Here is a 17,332-nt window from a genome sequence, read left to right as displayed (position 1 = left end):
AAATACACCCAAGAAAGCCCCATTGGCAAACAATTTGCAAAGAAAAGGCCCAGTGATTAGAAATGTGAGCACTTTATGTACAACGACTGAAATAATCAAACATCTGGATTATTCCACTAGCATTAGCAATAACCTGTTGCCTCAAAAACCGGTAAACTCCGAGAGCACATTGGCCAACAATTGGCTAAGAGTAAATCACTGTAAAACAATTAAACTTCTCTCATGGAATGTAACAGGGTGGACGAACAAGATCCAAGACAGTGATTTCTGTTCTTATCTACAAACACATGATATCATCTTTCTTCAAGAAACCCGGGCAAAAGAGGGCACTATGGTTGAACTACAGGGTTTTACAAGTTACACTCAACCAGCTCTTAAAACAGTAAAGTATGGAAGGCCTAGAGGGGGGCTGGCAGTGCTGGTGTCAACCTCTCTTAATGTATCAATTCAACAGTGTCCCTCGTTGACCACCCCTAATTTTTTAGTGTTGTCCCTTTCTGATAGTCTCCTGAGAAATACTTATTGCATATGTGTGTATATACCTCCAGTAAAGTCTTGTGGGGAACTGAGATCATATTGGGATAAACTTGACCAACTACTCGAAAGCATAGACTCTCTGTCACCTAACCCTCGGTTTATCTTGGGAGGTGACTTTAATGCCCGGATCGGCCTTGTTTCCCCACAAAATACAATATTTTCTGGTCTAAACTTGGAGGACGAACCTGAAATCTGTCAGAGGGCAGCAATGGACACCACCTCTAATCGCGCTGGGAAACATCTTTGTGAACTTATAATAAAGCATAACCTTTTGTTATGCAACGGGCACAGTCAAGGGGATCAAGAGGGTTATTTTACTTTTATCTCCCCCAAAGGATTTACTAGCACCATAGATTATATCCTAACATCTAATAATGTGCCAGTTAACCGAGATACCTTCAGGATAATTCCCAGAGCTGAAAGTGACCACTTTCCACTTGAGTTATCTCTGACATTATTCTTTTCTCCTGCCTTTCCTAAATTATTGGATGAAACAGAATATCTGATACTTGGAAATAGAAGGCTAAAATGGAATGCACAGGTCCAAGAAAAAATGATTCAGATCCTGGATTCCTATGAATTTGCTTTATTAAAGGGGGAAATGTTGTTAGAAACAGGAAACGTAATTGGACTTTATGAGAACATAATCAACCGAATGCGCCCACTGATGACCACAGCTAGTGTGATAAAAAACAAAAAGTTTAAGAGACAGACTTGGTTTGATAAGGAATGTCAGAATAGCAAAAAATCCCTAGCTAGGGTACTTAGAAAATTGAAGTTAAAACAGGATAAGCACAATCTTGCCCTACAAGCTGAGGTAGCCCAGTTACGAAACAACTATAAATTATTACTTAAAAGCAAGAAACAAATATATTATGAACAACAGTGGAAAGAATTGGGAGATGCAGCACTTCAGAAGGACTCACGGAAATTTTGGTATCTGGTTGCCCAAGGCACAAATGGGCTGGGCTACTCGTTAGAAGCATCTGTCCAAGGAAAGGATTGGGTGACATATTTTACAGAAATATATGGCCCCTGTCCTGACCTACCCCCACTAGTTTACTATACTCAGTTATCAGAACTGCCAGAATGGCCAGACGTCACGCCCAATCAGATTAAGAGGCTCATCGCAAGCCAACTAGCTAATAAAGCTCCAGGAGAAGACATGATCCCAATGGAGATCTATAAGATTAGACCTGATTTCTGGTCACCCATATTTGCAAAATTGTTTTCATACATTAACAGCTCAGGTCGTATACCTGAAGGGTGGAAGTTGAGTATAATTGCCCCAATATATAAAAAGGGTGATAAGAAAAACCCTGCCAATTATAGACCCATTAGTTTGTTAGATGTAGCCTCCAAACTATATGCCAGACTCCTTCTTGGGAGACTAGAAGAATGGGCAGAAACAAATAAGGTGATATCTGAAGTCCAGGCAGGTTTCCAAAGAGGGAAATCCACATTGGACCAGTGCTTTGTGCTGAACTTTCTGCTATGTAAATACATCCATAATTTGAAGCAAAAACTATATGTTGCTTTTATCGATCTAAAGTCAGCTTTTGATACGGTCCCAAGACACGCATTGTGGCAAAAATTGGAAAAGACAAATATAGACCTCCGTCTATTATTTCTCATCAAAACATTATATACTGACACATCAATACAAGTAAAGGTGGATCTGGCTGGCCATCTCACCACTAGAATTAAGACCACTACTGGAGTCAAACAGGGATGCATTTTGGCACCTTTCCTGTTCAATTTTTATATTAATGACATGGTTAAAGAACTGGAGGGCCCACAGTTTTCCCCTGTCACAATTCTCGACCAAAAACTCTCAGTTTTAATGTATGCTGATGACCTAGTACTGGTATCTAGAACCCAGGTGCGCCTGAGACGGCTGCTTGCAAAATTAAGTTCATATTGCATGAGGAATGCTTTATCTATAAACTATGATAAGACGCAGGTCATTGTATTTGGGAAGCGTTCTAAAAAGCATGTTTGGGACCTGGATGAACACATCATAAACCAAGTAAATACGTTTAAATATCTGGGATTGATTTATTCAGAAACGGCATCTTGGAATACACCAATACATCTTGGAATATCCAATATTAAATTGCAAGCCTTTAAATCAGCAAAAGCCATTCTGAAATTTGCTGCATGTAAAGGTGGAAATCTGGTCAGCCCGGCTCTATCTGTGTATAAAGCAAAAACAATGGCCCAGATTTTATATGGTGCAGAGGTTTGGGGTACCTCAAAGGTCTCCGGTCTGGAACCCCCACAGAATTATTTTTTAAGAGTTCTTTTAGGTTTACCCAAAGACGTGCAATCTGCCATGGTCAGGTTGGAAACTCGCATGTTGAGCATAGAGAGCCAAATAGATAAAAGAATTCTCTGTTACTGGTTTAGAGTTCAACAGATGGATAACACTAGGCTACCAAAAAAATGCCTGATTGAGCTCTCAAATGGATTACCCCTTAAAAACTGGGTACATCATGCTGCCCAACTGATGGGCAAATATGATCTCTCAGTGACTGAGATTAAAGAACTCCCCTTATATTCACAGAAAAATATTTTTAAACGAACCATAAGGGCAGTGGCAACTAAAAACGATCTAAACTCTATGTGCACATTCACATGCGCCCCATTGTATTTTAAACTTAGAGAGGTCAATGAACACATATCTTATTTTAATGAATTGACTTTTGCACAGCTTCGAAAAGCTTTTACAGGGCTACGACTAAATACAATAAGCTCTGCTTATAGAGATGGGAGACATAGAGGCATACCAAAAAACGAACGTGTTTGCATTAGGGGATGTTCTGAAGTAGAGGACCTTATGCATTATATCTTGCACTGTCCGTTATATAATGATGCAAGAAAAAGATTTTTGGTACCTATAATGACAGGGTCCCCTGGCCAGAACCCCCTTGATATGATGTTATATCTCCTTGCAGACACAGATAAGTATGTGACCTGGCGGGTAGCACTTTTTGCAACTGCTGCTAGGAAAATTAGAGCAAATTATATAGCCAAGGTAGCCATTAACTGTAAAGGAGATGAATTTATTTGATCCTATCTATCTACCTCAGGCTATGCTCTATCTTTGTCACCAAACTCTGAGTATAAATTGCACACTGTATTAATTGATATTGTTTTTAACATTCGTGACCATGTGATGATTTTAGCTTATGAATTTTATTGTTTAATGTTTTTATTTGTACATTGGGGTACTTTTATAGCTTTGTTTAGAGTACGTAATGTTTTAATAATATAAATGTTTTAAGTCTTTTTTTACCAATTCAGTATATTTTCTTTTAATTGTCAAATAATTCTGTGTACATTGCGGCAGCCTTTGGCTATGTGCAATAAAACTGACTGAGACTGAGACATACTGATTTGTTTGTGGAGAAGTTATGTGACATTTGTTATCCCACGTCTTCCAGTGCATTTCCCTGTCACTTTTCTTACTGCAGAAAAAAAAGTCAGTGTCAGGGAAGTGCCATCAGGGCCGGAGGGAGAGAGCCGGCTCCAGAGGGACTCCAGAGAGCGCCCCGGGGTGGGGAGAGGCAGCACATCTTCTGGGGAAGGGAATCAGCATAGCACCAGTGGAGAAGGGGGGCAGATGGGGGAATCGGCGAGGCGGTCCCATGACTCCTTGCCGGGGACCAGCGGGGAGAGTAAGGGTCCTCCACTGCCCACACCCTCCTTGCGCAGAAGGCTTCCGCACAGGGAGAGTAGGCGGAGACTAGGCGTCAAAGAACTTCTTTGCTGGAAGAAGTTCAAGAAACGCCCACTGACGGATTCTGCCAGCGATTGAGACAGCCACGGGCGAGTGGCTGTCCAGACAGAAAAGGTTCACTCAGGCAACCCAGCCAGGTGTGGCGCCGGTTTACGCACGAGCAACCCCTAGAACCATTACAGTCAGACAGGAGGAGGGAGGAGGAGTGGGTTTATTGCGCTAAAGCCACTTGAATTGCACAAAATGAATTTGCTGGTGTGTACCTGAATCCTCAGGACGCGGGTGGCGCTGTGGGTTAAACCACAGAGCCTAGGACTTGCCGATCAGAAGGTCGGCGGTTCGAATCCCCGGGACGGGGTGAGCTCCCGTTGCTCGGTCCCTGCTCCTGCCAACCTAGCAGTTCGAAAGCACATCAAAGTGCAAGTAGATAAATAGATACCACTCCGGCGGGAAGGTAAATGGCGTTTCCATGCGCTGCTCTGGTTCACCAGAAGTGGCTTAGTCATGCTGGCCACATGACCCGGAAGCTGTACGCCGGCTCCCTCGGCCAATAAAGCGAGATGAGCGCCGCAACCCTAGAGACATCCGCAACTGGACCTAATGGTCAGGGGTCCCTTTACCTTTACCTGAATCCTCAGTGTTTTGGATAATTTTTGTTTGTTTCCTCTGCTTGTAAGCTGCCTTGAGAATAATTTGATTGAATGGTACGGTGCAATTCCGTTAATCAGTCTTAAATGTTCCTCTATAATTAGGCCTTTGGCTGATTAAACCATCTGTGGACTTTAAATCTGTTTATGGGTGGGGATATTGGTTTTTGCGAGCCCATGCGCTAACCCCCCGACCCGGGAGCCAACTCCATAAACAAGGAGACATGACACAGCGATGTAGAGGATTAAATTAGGCCACAACTTTATTAATTTCAGATGTAGGAAACCTTGGCTTAGGCACTGGACAGCATCCCTCTCAGCCCCAGCTTGGGTCTGAGGATGTGCAGGGCATACAGGTGTTGTGGGGGAGACTGCCCCAGCCAGCCGCCAATTGGCCAGCCAGAAAGGGGGCAGAGCAATGGCTAGGCAGCGAGGGGGAGATGTCTCAGAGGCTCAGGAAGCCTGCGCCGGGTCGAAATCCCCGCCCACCACTCTGACAGGTGAGCGGTAATGTTATCATGTTATATATTTCCTGTTTTCATTTTGTATTTTTAATCCTGTAAACTGCCTTGTGATCTTCAGATGAAGGGTGGTATATAAATAGTAGTGACAATAATAATACAGAATTTTTGGCTCTATAAGACACACTTTTTCCCCTCCAAAAATTAAGGAGAAATGTGTGTGCAGCCTATGGAGTGAATGCAGGCTCCTTGGTTTCAGTGATAGCAACACAAAGTCTCCGAAGCGCAGAGGGAGCGCTCCCTCCGTGCTCCGGAGGCTTCATGTTGCTTTCGCTGAAGCCTGGAGAGCGAGAGGGGTCGGTGCGCACCCGCTGCGCTCCAGAGGCTTCGGGTTCCTTTTGCTGAAGCCGGGAGAGCAAGACTCTCCTGGCTTCAGCCGAGAGGGAGAGCTGCGCAGCGCCCCTTCAGCAAAGCGGGAGGAGAAATGGAAGGGGCTTTGTTTCTCCTGCCGCTTCGCTGAAGGGGCGCTGAGCAGAGAGGGGGAGAATTTTTTTTTCTTGTTCTCCCCCTCTAAAACAAGGTGCGTCCTATGGTCGGGTGCGTCCTATAGAGCGAAAAATACGGTAATGCTAAATCTTCCAACATTCAGTTTCGTTGGATGTCCACCAAATCTAGTGCTGTGAGAGAAGGAGAGAAAATTCGCTCAACTCACTTTCTCTATGCCATGCACAGTTTTATAAAATTCCACCAGGTCACTTCTAACTCACCTTTGCCCCAAACGAGAAAGTCCCCAAACCTTACTTGCATGCTGGGAATGTGTGGACAAGCCCTGTCTTGTTTTGTATGGTTCCCCAACCCCTTTCCCAGTCTGTTTTGCTCTTCTCTTTTGCTGTGTTTTGTAGACTGTCGCTGTTGAAAAAGTTATTTACAAAAAGGGCAGCCAGAGGATCAAGTAGAAATCATTGTTCTCCTAATGTGGAAAAAAAATAAACTTCCCTTGTAGTACAAGTGCCGGGTAGTTCCCTAAATGCTTCAATACATTCCCCTGTTTTGTAAGCTGCTTCACAAATCATATAAACTCTTTCTCTTATATATAAAATCACTGTTACTGCACTGCACACACATCTAGCTGTAGAGGGGTATTTTGTATATAAGGTAAAGGTAAAGGTACCCCTGCCCGTACGGGCCAGTCTTGACAGACTCTAGGGTTGTGCGCCCATCTCACTCAAGAGGCCAGGGGCCAGCGCTGTCCGCAGACACTTCCGGGTCACGTGGCCAGCGTGACGAAGCTGCTCTGGCGAGCCAGAGCCGCACACGGAAACGCCGTTTACCTTCCCGCTAGTAAGCGGTCCCTATTTATCTACTTGCACCCGGGAGTGCTTTCGAACTGCTAGGTTGGCAGGCGCTGGGACCGAACAACGGGAGCGCACCCCGCCGCGGGGATTCGAACCGCCGACCTTTCGATCGGCAAGTCCTAGGCGCTGAGGCTTTTACCCACAGCGCCACCCGCTGTGTATATACCATAAAAAAAACAATGGGAAGAGGCAGAGGGAGAAACATCATGCCATAGGGTGCTACCACTTTTCCTCGATTACTTTTGCATGTGTCAAATGAGCATTAAAGACTCATCTCCTCCTCAGTTCTAGACACATTACAAAACAGAATAAAAATACGCTTCGTTGAGCTGCCAGTCTGTCTCTCCATCTCTCCTCTGTCAACTTCTGAAAACATTCTTTTCAAAGAGGCATTTGAAGGGGAGGCGCAACAGCCGTATCTTGTTGAACATACTAATTATGGAGGTTGCGGCGGGAGAGGCAGATGCATAAAAACAGGGAGTGTGCGGAAAGATGTGTGGCACCCTATTTTTCAAAGCCCTGTGCCCGTTCTCTATCTCTCCCCCATTCTATATACAAGCACACATGTGTTATGGGGAATATGAGAAGTTTGCATGCCTTCTTAGTCAACTAGCTAGGTATCTTTCATAACAATAAATAAGAAAGAGAAATAACAGGACGGTTTTAGTGATTTATTATTATTTTTTAAAAAGAGGCTACGTTCTTCTCTTTTCTTATTTATTTGTTTTCTTTGTTTAAAAAAGAAGGAAGTTTCCTGGCATCAGCCTTCCCACTTAAAATGCCTCCTTCAGGACGGCCTGATTGTGACTATGTACATGTGTGGTATTATTTATTTATACAGTGGTACCTCGGGTTACATACGCTTCAGGTTACATACGCTTTAGGTTACATACTCCACTAAGCCAGAAATAGTGCTTCAGGTTAAGAACTTTGCTTCGGGATAAGAACAGAAATCGGGCTCCGGCGGCGCGGCGGCAGCAGGAGGCCCCATTAGCTAAAGTGGTGCTTCAGGTTAAGAACAGTTTCAGGTTAAGAACGGACATCCAGAACAAATTACCGTATTTTTTGCTCTGTAAGACTCACTTTTTCCCTCCTAAAAAGTAAGGGGGAAAGTGTGTGCGTCTTATGGAGCGAATGCAGGCTGTGCAGCTATCCCAGAAGCCAGAACAGCAAGAGGGATTGCTGCTTTCGCTGCGCAGCGATCCCTCTTGCTGTTCTGGCTTCTGAGATTCAGAATTTTTTTTTTCTTGTTTTCCTCCTCCAAAAACTAGATGCGTCTTATGGTCTGGTGCGTCTTATAGAGCGAAAAATACGGTAAGTACTTAACCCGAGGTACCACTGTATTGAAGACTGGACTTCTTCACATAGCACATCGTCGAACTCTGGAACATGTTTCCCCAGGATGCAATGATGGCCACCAACTTGGATGGCTTTAAAAGACGGTTAGACAAGATTCAAGGAGAAAGGGCTATCGATGGCTCTTGTGTTTTGCTCCCTGGCTTCCCACAGGCATCCGGTTGGCCAGTGAGAACAGGACCAGCAGGTTGTTGTTCCGTTCCTTTCTGAATTTCAGCGGGTCCATGATTCCCGAACCCCCCTCCGCATAGTCACAATGTTCTTTTTTGTTGTTCGCAGCCAGTCCTGGGGAGGCTCGCTCTTCCCCTTCCCCACCACCCAGCCCCTCGGAGCAAGAGAAGAGCCCCCCTGAGCCACTGAGCCTTGCCCTGGAAAGCAGCAAAGAAAACCAGCAGCCGCAGAGCAGATCCGGTTCCTCGCTCAGCGGGAAGATCTGCCCCAGCAGCCAGGCGTCCGTCGGCATCCAGGAGATTGTGGCCATGTCGCCGGAGCTGGACACTTACTCCATCACCAAGAAGGTCAAGGAGGTCTTAACGGATAACAACCTCGGTAGGGGTGCTCAGGGGGGCAGCCGCCGGCGGGGGGGCGACGTACTCTGGGGCCACAGTTCAGCTTGTTACATGGACAGAGGCCATGAAGAGGTTTTCGCCATTGATCTAGGGCAAACAAACTACAACCCCAAGGTTTCCCTGGTCAGGAAACACTGTTTTGAACCAGTGCACATTTAATAATAATAATAATAATAATAATAATAATAATAATAATAATAAAAATAAAAAATTTTTATTTATACCCCGCCCTCCCCAGCCAAAACCGGGCTCAGGGCGGCTAACAACCAATAATAAAAACAAGTTGATTAAAATACAATTTAAAAGATTAAGATACAATAGTAAAACAATTAGGGAGCAATCTCATCACAGGAGGAGAAAGGAAAAAGAAAGAGGGGGAAGGAATCAAACTGATTCTGAGCCAAAGGTGGAACAACTCTGTCTTACAGGCCCTGCGGAAAGAAATCAGATCCTGCAGGGCCCTGGTCTCATGAGGCAGAGCGTTCCACCAGGCCGGAGCCAGTGTTGAAAAGGCCCTGGCTCTGGTTGAGGCTAATCTGACTTCCTTAGGGCCCAGGACCTCTAGGGTGTTGCTATATATGGACCTTAAGGTCCTCCGTGGGGCATACCGGGAGAGGCGGTCCCGTAGGTTCGAGGGTCCTAGGCTTTAAAGGTCAAAACCAGCACCTTAAATCTGACCCTGTACTCCACCGGGAGCCAGTGCAGCTGGAAAAGCAGTAGTCACGATTTGCCCCCCGATGGTGGCTTTTCCTCAGCACATTTTAGTGCCGCGGAGGTAAATCGAAGGCAGTGCGGCGAGGAAGAGCTACCAACTGGTTGGTGTGTGTGTTGGGGTTTCCACTAGCTTGTTTCTGGGCCTGCAGCACCTCCACTGAGCCAACTAAATAATATTTGCATTGGTGTAACGTATTCCTGTCTTATGGCAGTCGCATATTTATTTATTAATGAACTGCCCTTCACCCTAAGGACCCAGATCAGGAGTTCAGTGTATCCCGTGATTCTGCAGAAGCAGAGTGTCAGCTTTTGGGTTGGGGTTTTTTGTTTTGTTTTTTAGAAAGCAAGTTTCTAGACCTTATGAACAGGAAGTTTAAAAGTGTGAAAGCATGCACAGCTTTCTAATTTACATAGATCAGTGGTCTTCAGCGGGTTCAGACCTGAGACCCCAGCTCTGGCTCCTAAGCTTCAAGATGGGACCCATTTTCACATTTTCACTTGGTTTGCATTTGATAGTGCTAATAAAAGCACATTATTAATCCTAGAATGGCAGTTCACAGAGCAAAACACATAGTTCTACCAGTGCCAGTTTTACGTATAAGCTAAACACTCTCTTGGGGCCCCCAAAAAAATTTAAAGGAAAAAAAACTGGATGTATATTTCCAAAATATAAGATAAAAAACAAATAAAATAAAACCTACATATATCAACAGTGTTTTGTGTTGTGTAGGCTCCTATGATGTAAGTAATGGGCCCCGCCTGCTAGCCTGCTCCCTAAAATATACCTGGTTTGCTCATTTCTATATATAGGGTGCCTACATTCTGCCTAGGACACAGGTGGCGCTGTGGGTTAAACCACAGAGCCTAGGACTTGCTGATCAGAAGGTCAGTGGTTCAAATCCCTGCAACGGGGCTAGCTCCTGTTGCTCGGTCCAAGCTCCTGCCAACCTAGCAGTTCGAAAGCACGTAAAAGTACAAACAGATAAATAGGTACCGCTCCGGTGGGAAGGTAAACGGCGTTTCCGTGCCCTGCTCTGGTTCGCCATAAGCGGCTTAGTCATGCTGGACACATGACCCAGAAGCTGTATGCCGGCTCCCTTGGCCAATAAAGCGAGATGAGCGCCGCAACCCCAGAGTCGGCCACGACTGGACCTAATGGTTAGGGGTCCCTTTACCTTTTTACCTTTACATTCTGCATGGTCTGGTCCATAAATTACCATATAGCATATATTCAATGCAAAAAATACAGTGACAATTTGTTGTTGACAAAGAACAGCTGGACATATAAAAGGCCCCATTACCTTCAGTAGCTTAGGGCCTCATCAAACCTAAATCTGGCCCTGAGTGCTATTTTTCTAGAGAAATGAACACCTCCCTCGTGATGTGTGCACAAAGCAGCTCACAGCAAACTTTCAAAACATCAAGATACAGAGCACTGGGAATAAAAATATACAAAATACAGAGCATGTCAGTAAATCCAAACATGACAAAAGTTAACAATTTGGCAGACTCCGAATGAATTCAATATTTTTAAAACAACAACAAGGCTTAAATACATAAATCCAGAGTAAAATGAGAGTTGGTCCCAGCACAAAAGACCTGGATCTTAGCCCTTTGGGTCACCCACAAACAGTTCCCCTAGCTGCAAGGACTTCTGTTGCTTCTGAGATAACAGCAGCATCAAAACAGTCCCTCGAAGGTGCTATTCACTTACGTTACCTCTTTGCTGGAAACGGCCAGTGCTGCAGTTAAGTTTCTCCTCAGCGGCACACCCCAGTCTGAACTTCCAATTTCTCTCTCTCTCCTGCTAGGTCAGCGGCTTTTTGGAGAGAGCATCCTGGGCTTGACTCAGGGGTCCGTCTCTGACCTCCTTTCCAGGCCCAAGCCATGGCACAAGCTGAGCCTTAAAGGAAGGGAGCCGTTTGTCCGCATGCAGCTCTGGCTGAACGACCCGCACAATGTCGACAAGCTCCGGGACATGAAGAAGTTGGAGAAGAAAGGTGAGGCAGGGGAGGGTGCCCCTGCAGGAACCGCTTGCCTTCCTGGGCTGGTGTCGCAGGCAGCAGCTGTGTGACATCTGGGGAGATGGCATGTTTTCCCCTTGTGGGGACCACACCTTCTCCAGGGATGCTGTAAAGCTACAAGGGACCAGGTCTGAGATAAAAGTTCCTGCCCCCAGCATGCCTCCCCTTTGAATGGGTAATGCCTCCTTCATTGGACGTGTTTAACTCCTTCATTGGAGGTTTTTAAACAGAGGTTGTGTGAGGTGGGAGTGTGGTTGCTCGCGAAGATAACAGCCTATCTTTACAGGATTTATGGAGTGCAAAACTTATGTGCAGTGCAGAAATCCCAAAACCATGTCTGCCTTAATCACTAGCAGATTCCGGAAGTGCCTTCTTCCTGTTTGCCCTCCAGCATAAAAATCCGGGGAAAACCCCTCTCCTCCTTTTATCCTTACGTGAAATTCCCCGGCCAAAGCTATGCCACGGAAGAGGTACATCCACTTCCCTGGGAGTGGTGTTTTGGCTCCTCTCAGCTGACTGAGCCTTTGCCTCGCCCCCCCCCCTTTCTCTCGTCCTCCGTGTCTCCTGAAAGCTCCCCCTCCCAGACTCTGACGACGTGGAGCTGCTCAGCAGAGGAGGAGGCTGTCTGTACGTTCCTGTCTCTCCCCCCTCCCTTGAAAGCAGACCCCTGACAGGTTGCGTGGCCATCTATCAGGGAATCTTTAGCTGTGATTCCTGCATTGCAGGGGGTTCGACTAGATGACCCTGACGGGTCCCTTCCAACCCTGCAATTATAAGATTCTGTGATATGCAATAAGGATGAGTGAATCCTTTCCTTCTGTTTCTATCTGGGGGCGGGGTGGGGAGAGACACTGCATATCTGGAACATCTTTCCACAAAAGCCAGTGGTGTCTGTTTTTTGCAGGGGTAAATGGAGTTTTTTCAAAGACCTAATTTGCCAGTTAGCTCCCTTCTAAGCTCAAGGGTGCCTATATTCCTCCCCTCTAGGGTGCTGCCTGACTTCCTGTTGCAAATGGCCCATCCTTGACAACCTTGTGCCTCGATTTTAAGACTGGCTTCAATCTGCACTCAGTCACCCATGTATTATTTTATATACAGTGGTACCTCTGGTTGCGAACAGGATCCATTCCGGTGGCCCGTTCACAACATGAGCAGAATGCAACCCACGTCTGCGCGTGCGTGGGTCGCGATTCGCCACTTCTGCGCATGCGCATGCGCATGATGTCATTTTGCACGTCTGCGCATGCGCGAGCGGCAAAACCCAGAAGTAACCCTTTCCGGTACTGAAGCAAACATAACATGAGGTATGGCTGTATATGTAGATAACTTTTGAGAAACCGTTGCTTTATTTAGGGCACACATCCAGAACTTTCTGTTCCTGAATTACAAAGATCAGTTGCACCCCTAAAGCGTTCTTTTGAGTCTTCTGCTCAGTGTCTTTCTTGTGCAAGAGGTTGAATTCTGGATCATCCCCACTGTTTCAGAAGCAGAAAGTGCCTGGCTCTGGTGAAGCCAATTGGCGGGAGACCGCAGGAGAGGGGGAAATATCTGTTGTGCTCAGGTCCTGCGTGGGGGCTTCACACAGGCATGTGGTTGGCCACTGAGGTAACTGAGTGCTGGACTAGATGTGCCATTGGCCTAATCCATCAACCTCTTCTTATAGCCTGATGTTTAAATCAGGACCATAAGAATGCCTTTTAAGGATCCTTCCTCCCTTCCCTCTAGCCTACCTGAAGCGTCGCTATGGACTGATCAGTGCCGGCTCAGACAGCGAGTCCCCCAACACGCGCTCGGAGTGCCCCAGCCCCAGCCTCCAATCTCAAGACCTCAGCCTTCTGCAGATCAAGAAGCCAAGGGTGGTCTTGGCTCCCGAGGAGAAAGAGGCCCTGAAGAAGGCTTATCAGCTGGAGCCATACCCTTCCCAACAGACTATCGAGCTGTTGTCTTTCCAGCTTAACCTCAAGACCAACACAGTGATCAACTGGTTCCATAACTACAGGTGAAGAATCGGGCCAGATGAGCTTCCAACCCCTTCCTTTCCATATTAAGGTCTCTGCCAGGGCTGCTTTAAGGCCAGGGGTGGGGGCCTGCAGGCCGAAGGGCAGCACACAGCCCTGGCTGGAATGTGTCCTAGTTGCGTGGTTGGTGGGAGGTGTCACAGTGTTTGAAAAAGAAAAGGTTCTGAACTCCTTTTTACTCCTTTGCCTAGTCCTCAGACCTTAGTTGGCACAAAAGAGTCTTTGAGAAAGAGTATTCTTGCAGAGTATTGCTGCTTTAGGGACGCGGGTGGCGCTGTTGGTTAAACCACAGAGCCTAGGGCTTGCTGATCAGAAGGTCAGTGGTTCAAATCCCCGCGACGGGGTGAGCTCCCATTGTTCGGTCCCAGCTCCTGCCAACCTAGCAGTTCAAAAGCACGTCAAAGTGCAAGTAGATAAATAGGTAAATAGGTACCGCTCCGGCGGGAAGGTAAACGGTGTTTCCGTGCGCTGCTCTGGTTCGCCAGAAGCGGCTTAGTCATGCTGGCCACATGACCCGGAAGCTGTATGCCGGCTCCCTCGCCCAGTAAAGCGAGATGAGCGCCACAACCCCAGAGTCGGCCACGACTGGACCTAATGGTCAGAGGATTGCTGCTTTTATTCTTAAAAAGTCTTCTTCTCCAGCCACGACCGACAGCTTTTTACACACACCAAACGCAACCAGCTTTCTACCATCCAACCAACCCACAACCCAACACTAACATTGACCACTCTATATATGCAGGTAGAATTTGGTGAAAGGTTGCATGAGTCATTGTAGGCCACTGACTCATGCTGACTGTTAAAGAAACAGTGGCCAATTTTTAGCCGTGACAGGAAAGAGCGAGGTGCGCATGCAAAAAAGCTCCAATTGTGACATGTAAAAGAGTCACACCCATTGGCCTGCCTAATTTTGTCTCTGGCCCCCACCCCCCACTGGCATGTGGCCTCAGGAAGATTTCCTCCCCAAGAATTGCAGCCCTCAGATTGATAAAAAGATTCCCCACCCAGGTGATCCATTACAGCAGTGTTCATTTGAAGATGAGCTCCACCTCTGGGCAGTGAAAGGAATGAGGCACCGCAGCGCACTTCCGTATTGTCCACTCATCTCTAATGCAGTCAGGATCTGATCACGGAAACTGCTTAGGCGGTGTGGGCTGCTTGGTGCATTGATGGTTCTTGTGCATTTTCAAAGGCTTTGCAGTCTTTGTCCTTACGACACTCCCAGGGAGTGAAGCCACTGTGATTCCTGTAATAAGAATAATAAGAATACTTTTATTATTTGTACCCTGCCCATCTGACTGGGTTGCCCCAGTCACTCTGGGCGGCTTCCAGCATATACAAAAACATAATTAAACATTAAAAAGCTTCCCTGTACAGGGCTGCCTTCAGATGTATTCCCAAGGTTGTATAGTTACTTATCTCCTTGACATCTGATGGGAGGGCATCCCACAGGGTGGGTGCCACTACCGAGGAGGCCCTGTATCATTAAGGTAAGGCATTTTGACTGAGAATAGTAAGAGTGGCCCATGCCAGAGGTGAATTTAGGGGAGTGCAAATGGTTTGCCGGCACTGGGCACCCAGCTGAGAGGGCACCACCAGGGGCACTGAAACAATGACAATGGAAGGTGAGAGGTGTGGGTGTGATGTCACACAGGGTGCCGCTGAAATTTGAAAGCCCAAAGTCCACCCCTGCCCATGCCCACAGAATGAGTCAGCGGCAAAAGTGGGCCTTGAACCCTAAAACCTTCTTAGCCTTACTGCATGGTGCTCCACCCTACAGACCATTCTGGCTCTCACTCTTCCTCGCTAAGTTCTCAAGGTCTTCTGCTGTTAGCCGCCCTGACTCCCTGGCCTTTTCCCTGGCAGGTCCCGGATGCGCCGTGAGATGCTGGTGGAAGGAGCGCAGGAAGACACAGACCCGGAGCAGAGCACGACACCAGCCAGGAACTCCCTCAAGGACCCTCCGCCCCAGAGCCCTGACTCCGAAGAGGAGGACAGGAAGCCCACCTTCAGAGACGCCGAGTGCCAAGGGGAAAGCGAGTCCCTGGTCCAGATCAAGGAGGAGCAGGTGGAGGACTGTGCAAACCACAGGGACTCCTGCAGCCTGGATGGGGAAATGGAGCCTCTTTCCAGGTCCAGCCTCAAAGAAGAGCCGGTGGAGGCAGCATATACGGGGAGCCCAACCGAGGCTCACAATGTGACATGGGGCAGCGCCCCACATAACAAAACACACGTCCCTGGGGCTCCCGATTACCCCTCTTTGCATAACCCCCTGGAGTCAGACAGCAGCGAGAAGCCTCACCCAGACCCCATTAGCTTTAAATCGGCTTCCGAGTCCTCCCGGTGCAGCTTGGAGGTCTCTCTGAACTCCCCGTCCGCAGCCTCCTCGCCTGGCCTCATGGTGTCCGTCTCTCCCGTCCCGTCCTCGTCCGCCCCCATCTCCCCGTTGCCACTGAGCGCCGTGGCTGCCAAAGCGCCGAGTTCAAGTCCCGCCACGGATACGGGCTCGACGCCCCCGAATGCCAAACTGAACACAAACATCCAGCGGCGGCACGAGAAGATGGCCAACCTCAACAGCATCATCCACCGGCTGGAGAGAGCGGCCAACCGAGATGAAACCCTGGAGTGGGAATTTTGAGGAGGCCGAGTCAAAAAGAAATAAACTACCCGTATTTTGTTGTCCAGGTTTTAGATGCTGTTGAACAAGCTGGTGAAGCAGGGAGTCGTAGCGGAGTGTGTACAGAAATAGATCTATCTAGCTATATATATAATATACATATATCTATTTTATTAATTTCCTCGACTACTAAGGAAGAGAGATAAACCAGCTCCATTTTGTTGAACAAGAGTGGTTAAACAGCTACGCTGTAGCTCCTTTTCTTAGCTCCTGACGGGAAGATAAAATTGACCTTGTTTGTTTTAAATGCGAAAACGAAAAAACAAAAACAAAAACCCACTTGGGAACACTTTTAGAAGGAAAAAAACATATTAAAATAATATTTATAGACCTCTTTTAGATATTTTAATAAAAGGAAACTTTGGAATTTATTAACAGCTCAAGCTGCTTTGATATTAAAAGATAGCTATAAACTGTATCAGTTGTGTCATTAAATGTCCACTGAAAAGTCTTGTAGTTTGCCACTGGATGAGATTAAAAATAATTTAAAGATATAACCCAGACTCATTGATCAAAGCCATCAAGAAGCACTATGAGACTGACCAAAATTTTGCTAAGCTTGATCACCGAGGGGGGGGAGTGGGTTCTTTTTCCTCCCCCCACCTGTCTGTAAGACATAGCGTTAGTGCGACATTTTCCAGGGACTTGTCTTATAGTCCACGAAGACTCTAAATTTGGAATCCACGATGCCATCCTGAGTCTGTTACTTAGTTCTGGTGGTATGTTTTGGAACCTGTTCGGTTGTTTTCCTTTTTCCTTTCTTCTTTTTTTTTTTTTTGTAACATGGGGGCGGGAAGTGTTGCGTGCCGTTGTATATGTTGTAGAGATAATGTTTGCAATAGCCTTCCTGAACAAGATGTAGCATGGTTTGAGAACTGACTCCTTAGTCGGGGTGCATTCCTCTAGCAAGTGACCGGCCAGAAACCAAAACCAAGGAAGACGGCCAGAAACGTCATTAACGAAGCAGCAGCAGCAAACAAACAAACAAACGGCAGCCATGCTCTTCCTCCTGCCCACTATTTTAGAAAGTAGCATCTTTTGTTTCAGAAAGGTGTGTTTGGCAGCTTGAAAAATATTGTGGTGCGTTTGGTTTTTGGCAAGGACAGACTTCAATAACCAGGACACCCCATACAAAGGTTTACATTTTTGGGGTGTGTGAAAATCACTGCCTTTTTGCTTAGCTCAGTGTTTCGTTTCTGGAAGGGAGCAACCAGCTGAGGTTCTTGCCTACA

At 46.8% G+C, this 17,332-nt stretch overlaps 1 protein-coding gene across 7 annotated transcripts in view; it reads left to right on the top strand.

The window, feature by feature from the left end:
- CUX2 (cut like homeobox 2) overlaps positions 1–17,090 on the top strand; it is a 269,659-nt gene extending 252,569 nt beyond the window's left edge. For all 7 annotated transcript variants that reach the window (XM_053401252.1, XM_053401250.1, XM_053401251.1 and 4 more), the window contains 4 exons: positions 8,378–8,647; positions 11,193–11,381; positions 13,131–13,404; positions 15,290–17,090. In XM_053401252.1, coding sequence (XP_053257227.1) covers positions 8,378–8,647; positions 11,193–11,381; positions 13,131–13,404; positions 15,290–16,061 — 1,505 coding nt within the window. In that variant the 3' untranslated portion in view covers positions 16,062–17,090. The remainder of the gene's footprint in view (positions 1–8,377; positions 8,648–11,192; positions 11,382–13,130; positions 13,405–15,289) is intronic.
- Positions 17,091–17,332: the final 242 nt, after the last annotated feature.

This window comes from Podarcis raffonei, chromosome 8, assembly GCF_027172205.1.
Source record: "Podarcis raffonei isolate rPodRaf1 chromosome 8, rPodRaf1.pri, whole genome shotgun sequence".
NCBI lineage: Eukaryota > Metazoa > Chordata > Lepidosauria > Squamata > Lacertidae > Podarcis > Podarcis raffonei.
This window is presented reverse-complemented; position numbering and strand designations above follow the sequence as displayed.